The sequence below is a fragment of the Saccopteryx leptura genome, chromosome 9 (genome assembly GCF_036850995.1).
Source record: "Saccopteryx leptura isolate mSacLep1 chromosome 9, mSacLep1_pri_phased_curated, whole genome shotgun sequence".
Lineage (NCBI taxonomy): Eukaryota > Metazoa > Chordata > Mammalia > Chiroptera > Emballonuridae > Saccopteryx > Saccopteryx leptura.
This window is the reverse complement of record NC_089511.1, coordinates 77397235-77418262: the sequence shown is the minus strand read 5'-3', so window position 1 is coordinate 77418262 and position 21028 is coordinate 77397235. Positions and strand designations below refer to the sequence as shown.

Genomic DNA, 21028 nt, shown 5'->3' with positions numbered 1-21028 from the left:
TGGAATATTACCCAGATTTTCTTGTGCTTCATTTCAATTTGTCACAGAGGAATGAACTCCAAATCCAACCAATGTTTGAATCCAGATCCAAATGTATCTGCTCAGGGGTCACCAGAAGGTGACTTATCCTCCCTCTACAACCATAAGAGAGAGTCTTTCTTTCCTCTGGGATAAAATCTTTTTCAAATTCCTACCCAATTTAACTATTTGGAGTCACAAGAATAAGGTATTCTTCTCTTCCACATGATGACCCTTCTGATAGTTGCAGCTCACATTTTTCTTATATCTTATATTCTTTAAAAGTTACTTCAAACAATCTTTATATCCATACTCTGCAACCATCAAATGCAAGAACAATCGCTGTACTCTGAGAGGGCAAGACAGAGAGAGACAAGGGGAGGGAGAGTCAAGGAAGACAGGGACAAGCAGGAAAAGTGGATCCAAGCAAATCATCCACCGTCTGCCCATTTCCTAAACAAAGCAAGACAAAGGACACAGAAGTTATCTTTCCTTCAAATCTTTAACAAACAACACCCAAGAAGGACCACCAAGGACCATTGGGATGAGGATGATGGGAACAGGGTCATGTAGAGAAGACTTGAGAGAGAAGGTCCCAGCAGGAAGGTAAGATTGGAAGGACAGTGGGTAAGTGGCCAGTAGTCAAACACTGATATCTATTATCAGTGAAGACAAAACACATGTACTACATTTTACATTCAAGTTCAATCACCACTCTCTTTAAGAAAATCATTAAAACCTGGTCAGGCAGTGGTGCAGTGGACAGAGCATGGGTCTGGGATATGAAAGACTCAGGTTCTAAATCCCAAGGTTGCTGCTAACTTGAGCACGAACTTACCAAGTTTGAGTGTGGGCTTACCAGCTTGGTGCGGAGTCGCTGCCTTGAGCGTGGAATCATAGAAATGACCCCATGGTCACTGGCTTGAGCCTAAAGGTTGCTGATTTGAGCCCAACATTACTAGCTTGAGCAAGGGGTCACTGGCTCAGCTGGAGCCCCCCAATCAAGGCACATATGAGAAAGCAATCAATGAATAACTAAGGTGCTGTAACTATGAGTTGATACTTCTTATTTCTCTCCCTTTCTGTCTGTCTGCCACTCCCTCACAAAAAACAAACAAACAAACAAACAAAACCCGAAAAGAAAGAAAAAGAAAAACATTTAAATAAATCAGTTAAAGTGACAGTGGACAATTTTAGGGACAATGTGACTTTTCCAACAGGTCTATCTTTGCATGAATCACAGTAATTGCTGCATTAAAAAGTAAAAAAAGAAGAAAAGAAAGAGTCCCACCCTATTCTCTCTACCAGTGCTGTCCTTAGACCCGACAGAAGCACCTACAGGCCAACACCGTCACTGGGTGGAATACTTCACGCCTGAACTTGGACCGCACGGGCTGTCCTGGTTTCTTCCCTCCAGGGTTCGCTCCAGTCCTCTCCCCCATGCACGGGACTCATCAGATGCTCCAAGGAACGCTACGATTTCTGTCTCTTAGGTTGTCCCGAAGCCTCAAGGTCAGGCTCTAATTCCAGGGGACTGCCAAATGATTGCTCCTGCTGGCCAACACAGGATTCCTTTTGTGGGATTGCAAGAGAGTGGCCTACCAAAATGGTGCTGACATCATTGATTTGGGGGCATTCAAATTATATATGCAGACAGTGGCCCTAGAGAACCAAGGGGAAGCCTTTACTACTATGTATAGAAAAGTCTAACCAAAACCTATTTCCCTCTTAGGGACAAACTCTTTAACGTTTTTGTCTTTTTTTAAAATTTACTGTATGAGGATGGGAACATGAAGGAATGGAACTCAAAACTGACAAGATTTTCAAGTTGAGGAAACATTGGGCAACTGAGTTGGTCTGAATGGCAGTCATTTCTCAACACCTAGTGACCGTGGCTGGGACCTAGCCCACCACCATTCAGGGAGGCCCAGTTTAACCTGAGTAAATCTTTATATGTAAATCTGCCGCAGAGCTAATAAAGCTTGTATGTGAGGGCTCCTTGCTTGCCTGGGTCCTTCCCAGGGCCCTGGGAAAAGCCCTAGGAATAGGGTTATATGGTCATGTATTTTGTAAAATTTGTAAAAGTTGGCTATTTAAATCACAATTAGTTAAGATCACTGCCTTTTTCACTAGGATGTCTTCTTCCACTACATTTCCCTTTGAGTTAGGTGACAGTGGAGTGGCTGTGGAAATTCTAGCAACCTGGCTAAGAGGAACCTGCAAAGAAGTGGCGTTTAATTAGGGATTTGGTAGAATATATGTGTGTGGTTTGCAATCATTTACATATCTGGCATTATGACAGTTCCAGTAGTAACGGCTTCCAGTAATACTCATGCTGATACAACATGTAGGTACCAACATAAAACTGATGATAAAATGGTTAATGAGTTTATCAATTTAAAGAACACTTAAGATTAAGTTGTTTAGTGTGTACATGTACACTCACATACACAAATAACTTGAAATGTCCTCAAATCTTACAGCTTATATATGAAAAAAAATGTATGAGTTCTTTTTAATATTTAATAATTAAAAATTTTTTTTACCAATAATTTAATGGTATAATTACCAATAATAAGTGATAACAATGAAAGAAACCTTCCTAAACTATTAAAAATACAACTCAATTTTCAATTAGATGGAATTATATTTCTATTCTATCTATATAAAATATTATAAAATTTATTTATGTAACAAGTTATAAAAGATTTTGCAGAAAAAAATAGAAAAAAGGTTTTTATACAGGCATGTGCAATATGAAAAGATTTACTTTTCTAAATATTTTAATGTGTGGTATTTTTCAATTGAAATATTAATTTGCCTTGATGTATTTTTAATTCCAAATAATATTCATCTTCATATCTAGTTTTGCATTCACAATTGTGTATTCTTTCTCTTTAAGAGGGCCTCCTCAAGTTGTGTAAGTTCCACACTCCACAAGATCCGGATCTGCTGCTGAACAGGAGGCCGTGGAAACGTGCACTCACTGGATTCTTGACCATTTCTTGGGCATAGGGTCTAGAGTTCTTCAAGAAGCTTCATGGTATACTGGCATATACCATGCCAATAAATCCAAAGAATTCTGGATTTCTAGACGCCTTGAGTCTGCTTCATTTAGGACATTGCATGTGGCAGAAACTACTCCATCTTCCTAAGCCTTTCAACTACCCACTAAATGATCAGTTGGGCTGAGCCAGGTGGTCTTCCTCAAATCTGTACCAGGTGGAAACCACCAGTATCTACTTTGTGGACGCTGTGGACCAGAACTTCATCGTTGCATTAATCCCAGCCCTGAAGGTTGAAATAGGAGAAAGAGTTGTAATTGGTTTCTTGGTCTCCTGGGTCAGCAAGGAGGAGCATAACCCTGTCTTGTCTTGACTGCAAGCTCAAAGATGGAGCTTGTCACATTCCTTTCTGTCAAATCACACAGGAAATTAACTAGAGGCGATCAGAGGAGGGAACTTGGGGTCCATGGATAAAGACCACCGCAGTGCAGACACTTTCAAGGATTCTCCTAAGGGTTTGGGTGTTTTCGTTTCTTTTTTCTCTTCTCTTCTTTTGTTTTCTTTTTAAAAATATGAAGCGGTCTGGCACACAGCTGGAGTCTCAGCACACACCTGGTTTCCTTCATCAAGTCTTCACTAGAGTGCGTGCTGTTGAGAGTTTGTTCAGTGTTGTCTAGAGAAAGTGCCACCGCGAAGCCCAGCTGTCGTGGCGAGGCTGCCAGGGGCGATTTTCTGCTGGGGCCCAAGATCAAAGCCATGTTTTGCCTTGAAAGATTGGATCAGAGGGAGGAGGGCGTCTCCCAGTGCCACGGCAGTAGCACAGGTCTGAGACTGTTCCCAGGTGAGAGAACAGGGAGGTACCCTCCCTCTACGCTCAGCTCTAGGACAAAGGGCAGTACCTATAAACACTGGGAGGATTTCAGCTGGAGCCCATCCCACTAGAGAATGGCTGAATACTAACTAAACAGTCTACACAACACACTACCTCATTTTGATTTGCACATACGGCAGAAATATCACATCCATACCACAACGAAGGGAACTGGGGTCAAAGGTCACATTGTCAGTAAATGGCACAGTCTATATTTAAACCTAGAACCTAAGAATGGCATTTCCTAGGTTCAATGACACATGACTCATCATTTCCTAACAAAAAAGGGAAATTTTAAATACTGAAAAAGGAAAATTCTTACATGCTCTTGCAGGAGACCACAAAATGCTGTCACCTTGCTGTGCTCAGTTTGGGTGGATTCTTGTCCATTACCAAGGCTTTGGCTAACAGTGAAATGTACCTAGAAGTTGTCAAGTCTTTGAGTGTTAAAGTGATTTTCCATACACTGTATGTATTTATCTTTCAACCATACTTGGAAATATATAGTACCCAACTTACAGATAAAGGACAGCGGCCCCAATGAACCATTGAGCCTTTCCTGAGTAGACAAAGGACATTGCTGTGGGGGCACGAGCTGGCTCTGACTCGAGACACACCCCATCTGCCTTACACGCCTTCCTGTGGGTGTCACGGTTCGTGCTGTCTCTCTATACATGTGCCAAAGCACACGGGGAGACAGAACATGAAGAAATGAACTGCAATTTAAAAATAAAGTCATGTATCACCCTTTCCTCCATCATCCGTGAAGGAAAAGTGGATGAGAACCATTAGACTGTGCAGAGGTTAAATATGCATATTTTCCTACATCTCAGTTGTTCTGTTATTTGGGATTAGGTATTCAGATGTGATATGGCTGAGACCATGACCGAGGGCCCACCTCAATAGGTAAAAGCCAGGGACAGTGTGTACATGAACCTGCCTGGGTGAGAGAGACAGAGAATATGAGTATTGGGAAGAGGAGGCCAACTCCATGGCCAGTCACTACCCAGCCAGTCTAAATGAGCCTAAAGAAGAAGAGCAAGATATGCTAAGAGCCAAGACATGAAGAGGTAACCTGGGGAGACCAGGTTTTAGGTATACCAGCACAGGGCTCCACACCTGAGGGCTGAACAGAGACCTCAGGAGCAAAGGGCTACGAGAGCACACCTGGGAGGTCCAGCAGGCGGTATGCAGCTGGGACGTATGCGGAAGTGGTGAATGGGAAGAGCTCTTCGAGAGGCTGGATTTGGGATCTGGAATTCCTTTCATAAGCTCCCTCTGCAGCATGGAGCAGGGCCTGGTGGGGCCAGGCGCAGGCAGCTGACTCCTCCGCATCTCCGCTCCTCTTCTCACACATGGACTGCCCCTCCACCTCGGGTTTCAGAGTCTGGGCTGGGAATGAACATACCTGGGGGCTAGACTGAGCCCCACCACTGAAATCTATGTGATATCAAAATGTCCATACTCTTCCAGTTTTTTCATAAAAATGAGAATTATTCCCAGTGGTACCAATTCACAGAATAATAGGATAATATTAAATTACACAAGTTAAAGAAGCACTCTCAATCTATACTCTGAGGTTGATTATACTGTAGTCCAAATAACTTCAGATAAGGTCATGTAATTCTCTAGGATAATAATAATTATAGGCCTCTGACCTGTGGTGGCACAGTGGATAAAGTGTTGACCTGGAACACTGAGGTCGCTGGTTCAAAACCCTGGGCTTGCCTGGTCAAGGCACATATGGTAGTTGATGTTTCCTGCTTCTCCCCCTTCCCTCTCTCTCTCTGTCTCTCTCTATCTCTCTGTCTCTCCTCTCTAAAATAAATAAACAAATAAATAAAATTTAAAAAAATAACAGCTATAATACTAACCCTTACATATAGCTTACTGTGTTGCTATAGTGTAATATTTATGAAATTCCTAGAGTAACCATTACAACAACCTGTGGAATGGGTACTATTCTTGTCCTCATCATCAGCCAAAGCATAGAGATGTTGAGTAACTTGTCCAAGTCATGCAGTAAGTGGTAGTCCTAGGTACAGGCCCAGTACGTCTGGCTTCAGAGCCTGCTGTTAAGCACTATTGCGTAGTGCTCTTGCTAAAAGATAAAATAAACCCATAACCCAAGTTCCCAGGGTCCAATAACTCAAGTATTGTATAAATATATTTAACTATGAGTAAAACCCAAATGGAAAACTCTAGATTTGTGAAGCAGAAAAAATGGGTGGGGCTGGGGGTGGGAAGTCAGGGTAAGTAACCATTCTACATATGCCGAAAAGAAAAAATTAAAAACAAAACCAACTGCACAAAAGGACTTGACATAGAACCCCATTTGACAGCAAGTTTCCTCATATGTTTAAAATAAGATTTAATTGATAAGAAAGAGCTACTATTTACCATTGTAGAAGGTCAATAGTTCCTTGATTCTAGGGCTCCCTTTATTACAATATGAAGTAAAATTTAAGAAAACAGAATATCAAGGTTTGTGTGCTAGATTGTTAATGAAATGAGCCTTGCCTACCCCCTCTCATACTGGTTCTACATTTGGTGTGTGAATTGCTTTGGCCATGGGACAGCAACACACATGATACCAATAGGGCTTAAAAAGTACTTGTACACTGGAACTTTGCTCTTGGAATGCCCTCCTATGTGGAAAGGCCTGTGCTAGCCTGTCGGAGACATTTAGTTTAGCCAACAGCTAGTACCAGTTCCAGACATTTGAACAGACCGTCTCAGACCATCCAGCCCCAGCTGAGAGCTTCCAGGTAACTGGCTGACTATATGAATGACCCAAGGCAAGACGAGCAGAACAGGCATCTGAGCCCTGCCCAAACAGCTGACCCATAGTACTGTAAAACAATAAAATGTCTATTTTTTAAGGCACTGATTTTTGGTGTGGGTTATTATACAGCAAAGCTCCCTGACAGAGCCCAAGTCTAAAGCATTTCATGGAGTAGGAACAGCAATATGGAACTGTGTAACTGCTGGATAGCCGGAGGTATTTTCATAAGTAGGTAGGAGAGTCAGTTAGCCAAAAAGGTAGAGTCATGACTATTAGGTTAAGACGACGACATATAACATTACAGCTGTTTTACCTGCTTTTCATTCTGTGACTTCTGGGTCAAGTCTAAGGGAAAGCAAGCCGATTTTCATGATCATACTGATAGCCTGGAGGAGAAAGAAGCAGCCTGCTGCATCCTGGGAGCCAGCTGTGATCTCTTCTATCTACAGGTAATGAAGTTCTGTACAACAGCACCATGGCAGACCCAGTCAGCTTGACAGCTACACACTGCCTTCTGGTCAGTCCCTCCCAGGCCATTATCATTACAACCTCAGCATTATTGCTATAGATCAGAGAAGTTGAGGCATGGAGCAGGGAAAGGACTCAACCTGTAAGGCCGGTGGCAGTGACCATGCAGGTTCCCATTGGACTTGGGCAGATGGTAAAGAAACTGTGAGCCAGAGGATGGTGGGCCATTCCAGTTATTAAAGTCTTGCAATGGCTGACAAGCAAGCAGGCAGGGAAGACTGCTTCCCTTTCTCTCTCAGGACTTACAAGCAAAAAGGTGGCAGTGGGGGGGGGGATACCCCTTCTCCAGCAAACAATAGCAAGCAATGGTCCCTCCCAATGGTGGCAGGCAAGCTGCAATTTACAATCTGCCACCCTGAGGGTAAGTACCCATAGCCTTACATAGACTATACACACATGGCACTGCACTGTGCTCATGTACCAATCAGGCAAAATACAAGCGAGTAAGCCTAACACATTTGTTACACTCTTGTTTGCTCAACACAACCAGAGACAAAGAAAATCTTTCAGCATCCTAGAGCCAAGAGGCCTGCTCATCTCTGGTGACTATACTACTGAGAATAAACCACCACCAATTCAACTTATTCCTGTAAAATTGATAAACAAAGGCTCTTGGAGGATGACTTGTCCAAGGCCACACAGCTTAAGCATGATTAAGCTGACTCATGAACACATATTAAAATTTAATGTGGGGTGTGATGTGGATGGAACACAGGAGGTGAGCCTTGTGGCCCATGGGAGAACCCAGATTGTCCAAATTCTAGTCTAACCATCTTTCCATTCTTGATTTGAGAATACTGCCCAATTGACCATCTAAGACAGCCAAGGAAATCATGGACACACTGACTATAATATGTGTTCAAACAATGGCTAGGAAACTTAGTTGACCAAAGAATAGGAAAGAGAAAAGTCATCAACATTCCATTATGATAAAGACTGATACTTAATTATAGGCCTTTTCCTCCTATTAAAGTGCCAATGAATAATAACCACAAGTAGCATATTTTACAGAATAAAGAGAGTATCAACTTATAGCTTGCAATATAAACAGTGGCTAATAAATAATTCTGCAAATCATTCTTAAATGCTGACATATGCATATATATTAAACTTAACATCTGTACCTGGGAGAACATGCCTTGATCCCTCTTCTATTTCTAACTTGCTTGTTTATGTGTAATCGTGAACAAGTGATTAGACCACTCCAGGGCTCAAATGGTCCATCAACGAAAACAAGACGCTTGGACTTCAGTCTGAGGCAATATAATAGAATGGAAAGAACTCTGGATACAGCCACAGTTGACACTGACTTGGGGACCCAGCATGTTGTTAAATGTCTGGCTGTGGGTCTACACTTCTTCCCCCATCTAGGTAAAAGGAGAAACCACATCCTACTCAGAGTTTGATAACAATGAAAAAATACAGGGTGGGGCAAAAGTAGGTTTACGGGTGTGAGTATGCAGAACAGAGTTTATTCTTGTACTATTACTTATTGTATTATTTTGCATACGAACAAATGCAAACCTACTTTTGCCCCACTCTGTAATATACTTAAAGTTACTCAGCACAGTGCCTGATCCACAGGAAAGCTCCACAAAGTACATCTGATGGTAATGATTCATTCACTTATCCTACAAACACTTTTGGAACCTCAACTCTGTGCCAGGCCTTACTGTAGAAAAGGAACAGGAGTTGATGATACTGACGGAACTACTGCCTCGCTGAGCGGAAGTGTGATGGTGGAGAAGTCCACAGCTCTAACGCTGGATGGGCTCTGTACCTTGTACTGCAGAATGGTTCCGATTCCACGCTCAGCCTCACTGTGGAATCCAGAGCAGTTAGGCCCTCGGGGTCTCATCCTGGGCTGCTAGGTCTTCACCTACTAAACAAGAGGCTATATTCAGGACTGACTGTCCTAGACCTTTCTCATTGCCCTACTATGATAAACACCATGGAAGACAGAGAGAGGACTGGGTATCATGCTTACTGTCCACCTCAGCCCCTTCCCCTGTTTCCTCCACCAGAACCGTTGCCCAAGCCTGCACTAGAGCCTTCCAGAAACCTCTGCGAAGGCTGTTGGCTCAGCAGCATTACTCCCTACTTCCCACCAGAGGTCGCCCTCCCACACAAGCCCAAGCAAACAGAACCTGGATTCTCCTTCTTGGCAGCAGTGACATTATTTTCTTTCTCTATTTTTATCTATTAAAAAGATTTCTTCACAGCCATAACTTAGATCTCTACACTAAAATGGAGCAACAGGAAGATATAATGGTGCATTTCATTTATGAATGACCTATAATAAATTACTCTGAAGTGTCCCGAGTGCCAGGAGACAGAACGCTTTGTCTGCCCATGGACTGTATTTCACATACTTTAATTTAGCTGACACATAAAACTCATTTGACATTTTGCAGGTATTTGTGTGGGGCAGGGGAGGGGATCTGGCGGGCGGGGACCACTGTGAGGCCGGGAGGGGAGTGGGGGCAGTGGGCAGAGCCAAGGATATTTGGTTCTTGTTGAGGGTTAAGGTATGGAGCCTGGGTAACCCTGGCAACACGAGGTCGTTCCCGAGCAGATTGTTGTCCAGGATGAGTTCCTCCAGGCTCCCGAACGCACTCAGTCCTTCCAGTGACCTGCAACGACAAAGGCAACAGGAAAAATGATCTCGCACTAAATCAGGGAGGCCATTATGAGCCGAAATAAATATTTTAACCTTCCCTTTCAGGACTGGGAATAGTTTGGGCTTGGTGCCTGTCAGCAAAGTGAATGACAAGAATTAGTAGCAGGAGCTGAGGCGGGGGCGGCGGGGGAGAGGGGCCGCTGGCACTCACCGCATCCTTCACGCATTGCCAACATGAAGGATGAGGGTCACTTAGTGAGTAGCCAGGATCCAAAACAAAGGGCTTCAGATATGGCCTGCAGGATAAATTTGTCAATGTCTTGTGCCTTCAGGCACCCAGCCTAGGCTGACCCTAACCTCCATTCCCAAGATAAATAACTCTGTCACAGTTCACCTTCATTCCCTGGACACAAATTTAAGTTGTCATCCATCATTCCTGCCCAGAAATATCATACCCCTCTTACAATAATAAATATAACTGCAAGTATCATTTCTTAGCGGTGCCCTCGGCCCCGTTGTAGGAAACAGCCGGGAAGGCATCCTTTCCCTTCATTCCTGCCTTTGATTTTTTCTTTCCTTTGCTTTTTTCTTCACTAATCACTTAATTTGCTTCTGCCCAGTGTCCCTGTGGCTGCCTCAGAAGGCAAGTCCTCTAGGAAGCACATAATCACTCCAATCGGAGAGGCTGTTTCTTTTTCTTTCATGATTTCTTTTCCTTTCTTTTTTTTTTTTTCCGTTTGGGGAGATGGGGGTGGGGTGGGGTGGGGTAAGGGTTGGGGATATTTCTGTTACAATGTTCTTGGTCTGAAGTTACTGTTTTAATTTATGGAAAGTGGATTTCTCACTTTATTTTTGAAAGAAGTGTTGAGCACAGCAATGTAGATGTGGAAGCAGTAAATAAACAGGCATCTGAAAGAATTAAGCAGCCAGCTCAGAAAATGAAAGTATCAGAAAAGGAAAAATCACCTGAAAGTTCACTCTTAGCACGGGCTCCGAAGTGTTGGGAACAGAGGCGGTGAGGGGCTTGCCCTGGCACTCACGGATGCTAATTAAAGAAAGCCGCCCGGCGGAGGGCCATACACAGACGCACCTCTCCCCCGCTCCATCACCTGCCAGACCCAAGAGCCTGCTGAGCTTGCACAGGCTGACAGCTGAGCTGCGACGTCAACCAGAGGGCGGACTCGCATGGGATCTCCTGGCTAGTCTATGAAATGTGACGAATCAGGGAGCTGTTGCCTACACTATTTACTCCTTTACTGATAGCACGGACATCACAGACCTGTCTGCTTGTGTGTGCAACGCCTGAACATCCAGTGTGGGTGCAAACTTCATTCAGCACAAGAGCTTTCTGGAGGCATCAATATCTCCCTGCTGGACCTGTGCCAAGGGCTCCAGACAGTCAGGACGTGGGAGGAGCAATAGATGTTGTGAATAAATAATTAAATCCCCAGACATCACCGAGCCCAGAGCTCCACCAGCATGTCCCACTTCAGCCTGAACCTCAGGGTGGTCTGACTTGGGGACCAGCACCCCGACCATGTGTCCTACAGCCGGCACTCCCTACTCCACAGCAGGAGGGCAATACTGAGTGCATTCAGGGGCAAGGGTCAGCGGGGTCATCAGGTTTCATTTCTTCCTTCTCCTTTCTCATCAATCATATTTCAGGGAGGACATTACAACTTATGCCCCCATAGTCAGGAAGGTCTGGAGTTTTGCATCAGCTCCACTATATATGATATATATATTTAATTTATAAGTGTTCATCACAGCATGGAAACAACCAACACTTCACTCTTTACTTGCAGTGTGAATCTGGGCACATCAATAGCCATCTGAACAGCCCTGTTCTGCACTGATTGCAGCTCATGGTATCTGAGTGAGAACACGTGAAAGAAGATGAACAAGTTACATTTCTTTCTTTTTTCTTCCTCTTTTCATTCACTGACTTTTCCAGAAGCTCTGCCTTTTGGGGGAGGCTGTTTAGGCTGCAGATGGTGGGCAGATAAACCAATGTACATAGGTATCCAGTATGTCTGGCTTCTGTAGGGAGCCTTCGAGGTTTCCTGAAGTCCCTTCTGCCACAGGGGTCAATGAGCGATGATCCAAAAGTGCTTTTCAGAAGAAGGCTCTGTTTACCACAGGGTGAGTCGAGGCCACCTCCCATCAGGGTGCCTTATGGACGACTAATAAGTCCTTTGTGCACAAACATCAGTTGGGCTCTGGTCAGAGGCAGCGTCCAAATACACATTGTTCCCGAGTTATGTTATGCAAATATAATACGCATATCATGAGAATCAGCAAATGGTTGGCAACTGGCAAGCAGAAGAAAGCTCCCTTCCAATAATCCTTCAGGGGAGGCATAAAACATAATGACATTGCATGAAAAGGGACAAAGCCGGGAACACTAGAGGGAGTTCCCACAGAGACTGCCTTTCTCTCAGGGCCGGCCTGGGCGGAACTCAATACTGCATCTGGAGTGAGGCTTCACAGAGGAGTCGGGAAGCTCAGACTCAAACCCCCCATCACCTGTCTCATTTTGAGATTCCTTTGGCCATGTAATGTTATTAGCTGCTCAGTTAAAAGGCAACCATGCTACATAGGGGTTTGCTAATTAATAAATCCATCTTCATGTCATCAGTATGGTGTCTACTTGGTAATTTAATCAACTAAACTCAGAGCTGAGGGACTGAGAACAGGGCAGAGAGCGCAGTGAAAGGTACACCTGGAGGGGACAGGATTTCTGGGGCTCCGATAGCATGTGGAGGCCAGAAACAAACATGGTTTAATTTGTTACTTTTTAAAAATTGTCCTTTTGATATTGTTGTTACTGTTTTCCTGGAAGGAGCAGGGGAAAGAATTCTTCGCATTGGTCTTTGAGTCCATACCCCCATATACAAGATGCCTGCAGATAGGCATGTGCTGTTAAATAAAGTGACAAGGCAAAAGGCTTTAAGGAGCCACAAGGTCTATGCTATTTAACGGGACAACTACAGTAGCAAAAAGGAAAAGATGACAGGACTGTAATTTCTCTGCTCTAACCTTGTGTGTGGACAGTAAAATGTACCCAAGACCCAGGAGCCCTGGTGGAAGGGGTGGCTGTTAGTCCAGGGTTACTCACCAACTTGGCTGGCAGCGGCTGTAGGTGACTGAGGGGCGGGCTGGGAAGGAGGGTCCGGTATACCTGCCCTGGTCAGGGGCTGGAGGGTGGGGGGATTCAGCTACTTTGGCATGGCCAGCTGGAGAGAGACCCCCTAGCCCCGTCAAGAGCCGACAAGAGCAGGCAGGGAGACTGGTGTGCGATCTGTCTGTGTGGCAGGTGGCTTGCTTGGGAAACCTCATCAGCACCTCGGAAGAGCATTGCATGCTGCGTGCCTCCCATTCTACCAGCAGAGAGCTGCCTATTATCTCGCCCACAGGTACCATCTCAGACACTCACGGGCGGGGCCTGGCTGGGCTCACCCAGGAGCCCCTGCGGCTGCCGGGAGAGTCCCAGTGCCTCCACTAAAGTCATTTCAAAATGACAAAACATCACAACGCATTCAGCTCCAGCAGATTCAAACAGAGAGAACTTTTAAGTTTCCACTGTAATTAACCCTATCCTCGTTAAGATAATTATGATCAAGCTTCCTGTCACAGTTAATATCCCAGCATCATTGCCCGTGGCTCACACTCTGCCCTCATTAGCTTATAAAAACAGCGGCACTAAACAGGCAGCTGCCGAGCTTCCCAGCTAGGCTGGTGGCTGTGAGGGGCCGCGGGCCCCACAAAGGGGCCACCCCTGGAACCCCAAACCGTTTTGCTCCTGGGTGGGTGCACACTTGGCGGCCTTCATCCTTTTTCTGAAAGTTAGTCACTCGTCAGAATGGGGGAGGGGTGGGGAAGGGTCAGGACTGGAGTGAGACTGGCAGATCTGGGGCAGGGAGATGTTAAAATGTAGCCAGTAGCCCTCCTGCCCCTAACCTGGAGAAAGTCCAGCCGGGAATCCCTGGTTCGTGAAGCGCCCACCTTATTCCTGGGGTGCAGGCTATAGAAAGAATTAGGTCCCTCTGTCCTCAGCCCAGCCTATACCAGCGGTGATACTCTGCCTAGCATTAGATGAACAGGGAACAGGAACAGTTAAGCACAGACCCTAAGAAAGATACACATCTCCACAGCTGGCCCCAAATCCAGAACCAAAGGTTAGCATATTCTCAAACCAATTCAGAAAGAAAGATCTCCACTAAAATCCTTACCTACTTCCTCCACTCTATCAACCTAAGTATCCATACCTATATTTTTACCTGAGCCAATAGGGAGGCCGTGGAAAGTCTAGAGGCCCTAACTCCCATGTCTGATGTCTACCACCCTGGCTAGTCCTGCAGACACTCAAGGGCCTTTCTGGATGACTTTTGTTTACCCAGCTCCCAACAGAAAGGGATCTCAATGTAACCTCCATAAGACCTGGAAAGTTGTGCCTGACCAGGCAGTGGTGCAGTGGGTAGAGCATCGGACTGGGATGCCAAGGACCCAGGTTCGAGACTCCGAGGTCGCCAGCTTGAGCACGGACTCATCTGGTGTGAGCAAAGCTCACCAGCTTGGACCCAAGGTCACTGTCTCGAGCAAGGGATTACTCAGTCTGCTGTAGCCCCATGGTCAAGGCACATGTAAGAAAGCAATCAATGAATAATTAAGGTATTTCAACAAAAAAACTGACGATTGATGCTTCTCCTCTCTCCATTCCTGTCTGTCTGTCCCTATCTATCCCTCTCTCTGACTCTCTCTCTCTGTCTCTGTAAAAAAAAAAAAAAAAAAAACAAGATCTGGAAAGTTGTCAAATGTCCAGTGAGGGCTCAGTACCTCTTTTCCAACTGACTGCTCCTAACAGAGAAGCCTGTCAGCTGCCGAGAGGAAAGCTACCAGTAGACACTCAGGGCAGGACAAAGGGCAGGCCTCAGTGATGGCCAGGGACTGTAAGGGTGACCCCTGAATTCACACTATTTCAGAAGCGAGAGTGCCTCCCTTTCTTCACCTTGGGGACAAGTGTCTGTGAGGACAGGCAGAAGGGACACTCAGGGGCCCTATACCCAGATTTCAGTGCTGGGATTAAACTATTCAAATCTACTTCCTTCCCAGTTGGTAAAGTATTACAGCTCTGAGTACCCGAGTGCCCTCCTTGGTACCCTGGACACTCCCCAGAGCCCCAGACCTTTCCACAATTCAGCAACTAAGTGGAAAGTGCCCCACATCATGGGGGCTCCAAGGACCCTGCTTTAGCCAGGATTTTTCTAACTGGTCTGTGTACTGGCTAAATTAATGAAAACATCACCCTTGAGAGAAAAAATAGTAACTTGTAGCCCTCGTACTTCCCCCACCACACCAAGTACTATGCCTGGCACACAGTGGGAGCTCAGCAAACATGTGCAAACTGACTCAGGGAAAAGGTCAGGACCACAACTTCAGGACAGGCCACACGGGACAGTGTGGGACTAGGGGCACTGCAGAGACAGAGAAGAGAATAGGAGAGCTCTGACTTGACTGCTTATGTCCTCGTAAATGGCCAAGTGGCAGCTCAGATGTTGTTAGAAAGGCTGTCCATCTGACACCAGGAGAGGTATTCTTTCCTTCTGTCATAAAACTCTTTCTGTACCCTGTTTAAATGATTATCTGTATCTCCAGTAGTAGCAATATACTACACATAGTAATATACTAGAGCATATTATCATGTAGTGTACTGTATGCACAGTTGGCTCTATAGAGTGTCTACTTATTTTCTGTCATTTAGGTCACATAGCCAGGGATATATGTACAAATAAAAATATAAATCAACCAGCCTAAATGGTAACAATATTCATAAGGGGGGAAAGTATCTTTTAAAAATAGAAGAATATGGAAAAAGGCTTTGGGCAGTGTAAGACAGTGAATCCTGACATGGTGTGTACTGACAATGTATCACATATAATTTGTCAAAGTCACCCTCAAAGCCCTATTGGCACCCTGTCAGAATGGATGAGCGCTGAGCTACAGAGAATAAAATTCAACACTGTCATAAGAGATCTGACGCCAGGACCAGTCTGCAATCTCAGGTAGTAAACTAGGTAGTTGTTAACTTTCGGTAGCATCAAGTTTGAAGCCATCCCACAGCACACCTAATTAGTACCTAATACTATGAAGGAAACTATTACATGTGACCCTAGGGAATCACAGAGAATGAGCAAGGGTCTGGAAGCCCAGTGGGTACTTGCCACTTCAGTTATTTGAAAAAGTAGGTGAGATTCTTCAGACTTTGGATTCATAAGTTCATAAACTGGTCTACATGAAATTCTGGTCAGATTGTGCCTCTAAGGAACTGATATTTTCTCACTTTAAGACAATATAGAGCATGTATCTGATCACATTACCCTTTTCACCTTCACTTCCAGTAAGCTCAGAGCCAAACTGTGACCCAACTGCGAAAAGTCCTTTATCTCTGCTTTTCAACTTCACTGTTGACGCTTATAATTCTTTATAGCCTTGATATTTTATTTATCTATATGTTGGTTTTATTAATTCTAATAAGCTAGCTCAAATCCTCTGTAGCATGAGGTAGTATAGATACCAATTTAATATAGCACAGATCCTCAAACAGGCAGTTCTATGCCGTGAGCATAAGTTCTGTGAGACCAGCTATTAATGTGGATAGTTGACTAGGGATGAAGCTCTTTATTGTGTCCAGATTTCAAAATGGCTTTGAAAAGACTTCTAATGATATGCTCATGGCAGGAGAACAAAAAGTGGGCTAGAAAATACACCTTTCGGTAGGGTCATAACTGGTTCAAAAATATACCTGAAGAACATCAATGAATGGCTCAGCTTGCTCTGAGGGAAGGTGTTGGAGACTTTGGTCCTGGTTTTTGCCAATACCTTGGTAAGGCCATGTTATCACATGTATGGAAGCCAGGGCCCTAGAAAGCTTCAGGAGGACACAGTAGATCCAAAATGATCCTGTTGGAATCAACCCATTCTTACAGCCCAACAAGATGAAAGTCTACAGTGTCTAATCAAGTCTTTAGACTTAAATGTAGATCTCAAGTTCAACTACCTGAAAGTACTCAGTTAAAGAAAAAACTAAAAGGTAATTGAAAGCTTGGGAAAATATTTTCAATTTTTCTGATAATCTAAGGTTTAACGTCCTTGATATAAAAAGAGCTTTTGAAATTTGTTAAAACCTGAAAGCCCTAAGAAAAAAACAATCAAAAGATACGGACAGGAAATACACAAGGATGAACAGGGTCAATAATGAATATGTGGCATAAAATTTCAGCCTCATCAGGAATATAAACTATTCAGATTAAACAAGATATTTTCACTTAACTAGCAAATACAGTTTTCTTAAATCTTAACAGTCTTGTCAAAAGTTCAAGGTAACAGACTAACAGAACACTAGTGGGGAGTGAAATTGTTATAATCATTTTGGATGGTTATTTAATTAAAAGCCTTAAAAATGATCACCGTTTTAACACAGTAATTCTAAGACTTTATTCAGTAAATATCAAAGTGTGCATGTTTATGTCCCCTACAGCATTATTCATAGTAGATTATAAACAAGCCTGAATTCTCAATGATAGAGGAATGATTGAATACGGCTCAAATGTATGTGTTATGAAATACCACGCGGCACTTGAAAATGGTAGTGCGGCTAGGTCTCTGCGCATCCAGTAAAACTGTCATGCTATCTAAGCACCTAAAAATAAGTTATAATACATATAGTGCACACACTAAGATCTCATATGTAGAAATTAAATGGCATGTCTGAGGTCTCCACCATTCTCCACACAAATTTTAATTTATACTGTGTTTTTCATGTTGATGATTAAAAGTCATTAAAGTGGTCTTTGCTGTTTCTAGTTTATAAACTTCTGTTATAATACACCATCTTGTACATAGGGAGTTTATGGCAACTCTGTACACACATATACAAATACTCTTTAAGGTATACATAAACATACATATCTCCATACAGTATTTATCTATCAATTGCTCAATACATATAGCTGAGATACGGTGTGTACTGCTAACCCCTGGTTATTGGGTTTATAGGATTTTTTTTATTTTTTACCGTTTTCACTAGTTATTACATTTTTTGTCATGAATAAGAATTTTTACATCAGGGACAACTCCAGTAAATATTATTTTTAAGTAAAACAAGACAACTCCTCAAACATGAGGTGGATGAGCCTTGGATAAAGTGTAAAGAGGGCTTAGTATGAATCATCAGAATGGGACTGCCACCACAGAAGCCAGTTTGGCCCTCGTCCACTCTGCTGGCCCCTGAGTAACTCTGCCTGGAGCTTTGTTTCGGTTCTGGTTGCCAGACTCCACAGGCACCAGCACTCAGAAAACACCACACATGGAGGACCACCAGCTGACCAAGGTCACAAGAGACTGTGTTTGAGACAGTCAAGATTAGTTAACCAAGAGCAGAGGAGGCTTATTTGTCTCAAAGTAGTAAGTTTATAGCATTTCAGAAGGCAAAATAGTAAACAAATAGGAGGAAAATTATGTAAATTAGGAGGAGAGTTCTTGAATCAATTTTTCTTAATTCATCAAGGGATTGAGCTGCCTTATGAGCCCCTGTGTGTATTTGACCAGAGAGTAGAGTCAGGAAGAATATTTAGAGGGAATCTGTGTATAGAGGAGAAGATTCAGTGACCTCTAATATTCTATCCAGATACTGTGCTTATCTGACTGGAGCTCCTTCCTCTATAACCACAGTTTACAAGGGCAGCCAAAGCCACCTCTTGCCTGCCACCAGAGTCCCTTGTGACGAAGCCTGATGGAAAGGGCAGCAGAGAATTCTAGCTCTGTCATTCCCCATCGCACTAAACTCTGCATCTTCTTCTAATCTTCTATCTGGGACTGTCAAGGCCTCTTTAATGCTTCCCTAACTGGGGGGACATCCCCATAATTAAAATGGCACATGTTGATATACTCACTGCCCTCTTATAGCCTGTAAACTAGATGTCAAAAAGCCACAGCTCTATTTATGTGAAATATGCTCTCTGATGGTCTTCATAGACTCACAGGCTTTGAGTGTCAGGAAAATTGTAGGGTGCCCTATCTTTTACTGACCAGACAGTGATTTGTGCTCAGAGAAGTGGCTTACCTGAAACCATAGATAGTGACCAAGCCCTAGCTAGAATAGTTGGACATACAGCGCTACCTTAACTACACCATGCTAACCTACTTCTCAATAGTTTCTAGTTCATGTATAGTAATGGAAATTCACCATCGTCGTATCCTTTATTCAAAAACTGTGTGTAGCTTTGTAATCCATTATCATATGGCCTCAATTTTAATGATCAACTTAGATGGTCTTTCAGTTATTTTGCCTTTCAATTTATACTCCCTTCCTCACCTTCCCAGAACAATCCCCTGAAGAACTAGTTCGTATGGTTTTGTTTTGTTTTGTTTTTTAATGTGGCCCTCATTAGGTTAAGTATTCATTAGGTAGAGCTGGGTTGAAATTTACCAACTAATGGTCCCCTTGGCATGTACCTCTATCACTTATTTATTTATTCATTTACAAAACTGTATTGAGTGCCAACTCTGTGTCCAGTACTGCACTACTCTCTGGATCTACAAAAACAACTGTGGCTTGGTCCTCTACTGTTAAGTAATAGATGCCGACAGGGAAGCAGTTAGCAGATAGTGCAGGGTAACAGGTTATATTGGGATGATAAGCACTACTCTGAGGAGTGGGAGGGTTAGAGTAGGCTTCAAAGAGGAGAGGGGCTTGAGGTAAGTCTCAGTTCAATTGAATTCTAATCTTTTGAGAATCTACTTATATTTACACCAAATTTGTTGGGAAAAGAACGTGAGAGTGACTTGATCCTGGCACTCAAGTAATTCACATTTGTAAAAGCTAATGGAGCATCAAAAAGCATGCATGTGACACCCACTTCCAGTATGGTAGGTTCTCAGTGGGTGCCTGCATCTGGTGGTACAAAAGGTGCCTTAGTCATGGCGTCTGCTCCCAATGAGTTTATCACCTATGGGAAGAGAGGAGGAACTTGGACTTGAAATAAGGAAGAATCACACAGGACAGCATATTATTATGTAGGTGAGCAAGATGGGCTTCAAAGATATGAGGGCTGTGGTGGTCACCTTTGGCTCATTCTGATGGGTTTGTTCTGAAGTTATAGCAAGTGAGTCCCCTTAAGGACAGAGGTGGGGAAACCAGGTACCCTTCCTACAAACACACTAGATGCCTCCACGTCTCGTTCCCATCACTCTGCCCATCTGGCTGTCCTCCTGTCCTCTCAGCGAATATTTCCTGCATTTTTTCCCACCCTGGTGACAGGGCTTGGTTCTGGGCTTTGACTATGTCTCTAAAATTATTTTGATTCACGGCTTGAGATTTTACAAAACCACACGTGCATGCATGGAGCCTGTAACCTCGAGATCTTGTTTGTTTTTAAGAGTCTAAAGAGTGAGCTTGTTTGGCGGGTTCTATAAATGGAGGTTTTCTTTACTGGGAGATGTAAGGGAGCGGACATGGTGTGCTGCAGCCGCGGTATGTGTGCATGTCGCCATGGGGCAGAATTCAGCGCCTGCTAGGGGAGGCTCCCACAGCCATTGGGCAAACATATGTTGGGCCAAGAACACAGCTCTTCAACCTCATGAACTGTTTGCTTGAAAGATAACAGTGTCTCTTCCACATGAGCCTTTCACCACCCTCCGTAAATGGAATTTTTAATTCAACAGATGGTGTCTACTCATTGCAAACCAACCAGAAAAGGAGACATTTACATGGCTGGCCCTCAAGGCCCTAGGGACCCAGAGGGGCTCTAATCAAATACTTGCCCAAAGACCAGCTCCCCATGGGCAGGGCCCCCTGGAATGGAATCAGGCCAGGAAAACCAGCAAAATGTGCCAACTGCTGATTCTGTGAGCTCTCAGTTGGCTGAAAAAGGTGAAAACATGTTTTCTGTCCCAGACTACAAGATAGCTTTATATCTCCTGCAGGAAAGAAGGCCTTGGGAGACACAGTGACCTCCAAAGGTGGCTGCTCTTGGAACCACTTTTCCTCTTCCAGAACAGCCCTAGCTCTGGGCTTTGGCCAACCTTTCAAAGAGCACTGCCAGGTTCGCACCCCACTTCACAGAACGGCACATTCCGAGCCCTGAGGACCAACACCCACCAGAAGCAAGAGTGGTTGGGACAAAGGGGGAGAGCCAACAATT

The 21028-nt window shown here is 44.0% G+C and overlaps 1 protein-coding gene across 1 annotated transcript in view; it reads right to left on the bottom strand.

Annotated features, from left to right (window-relative positions):
* LRMDA (leucine rich melanocyte differentiation associated) overlaps positions 1–21028 on the bottom strand; it is a 1214945-nt gene that overhangs the window by 581844 nt on the left and 612073 nt on the right. The window contains exon 4 of the mRNA XM_066349607.1: positions 9714–9840. Within this exon, the coding sequence (XP_066205704.1) occupies positions 9714–9840 (127 nt within the window). The remainder of the gene's footprint in view (positions 1–9713; positions 9841–21028) is intronic.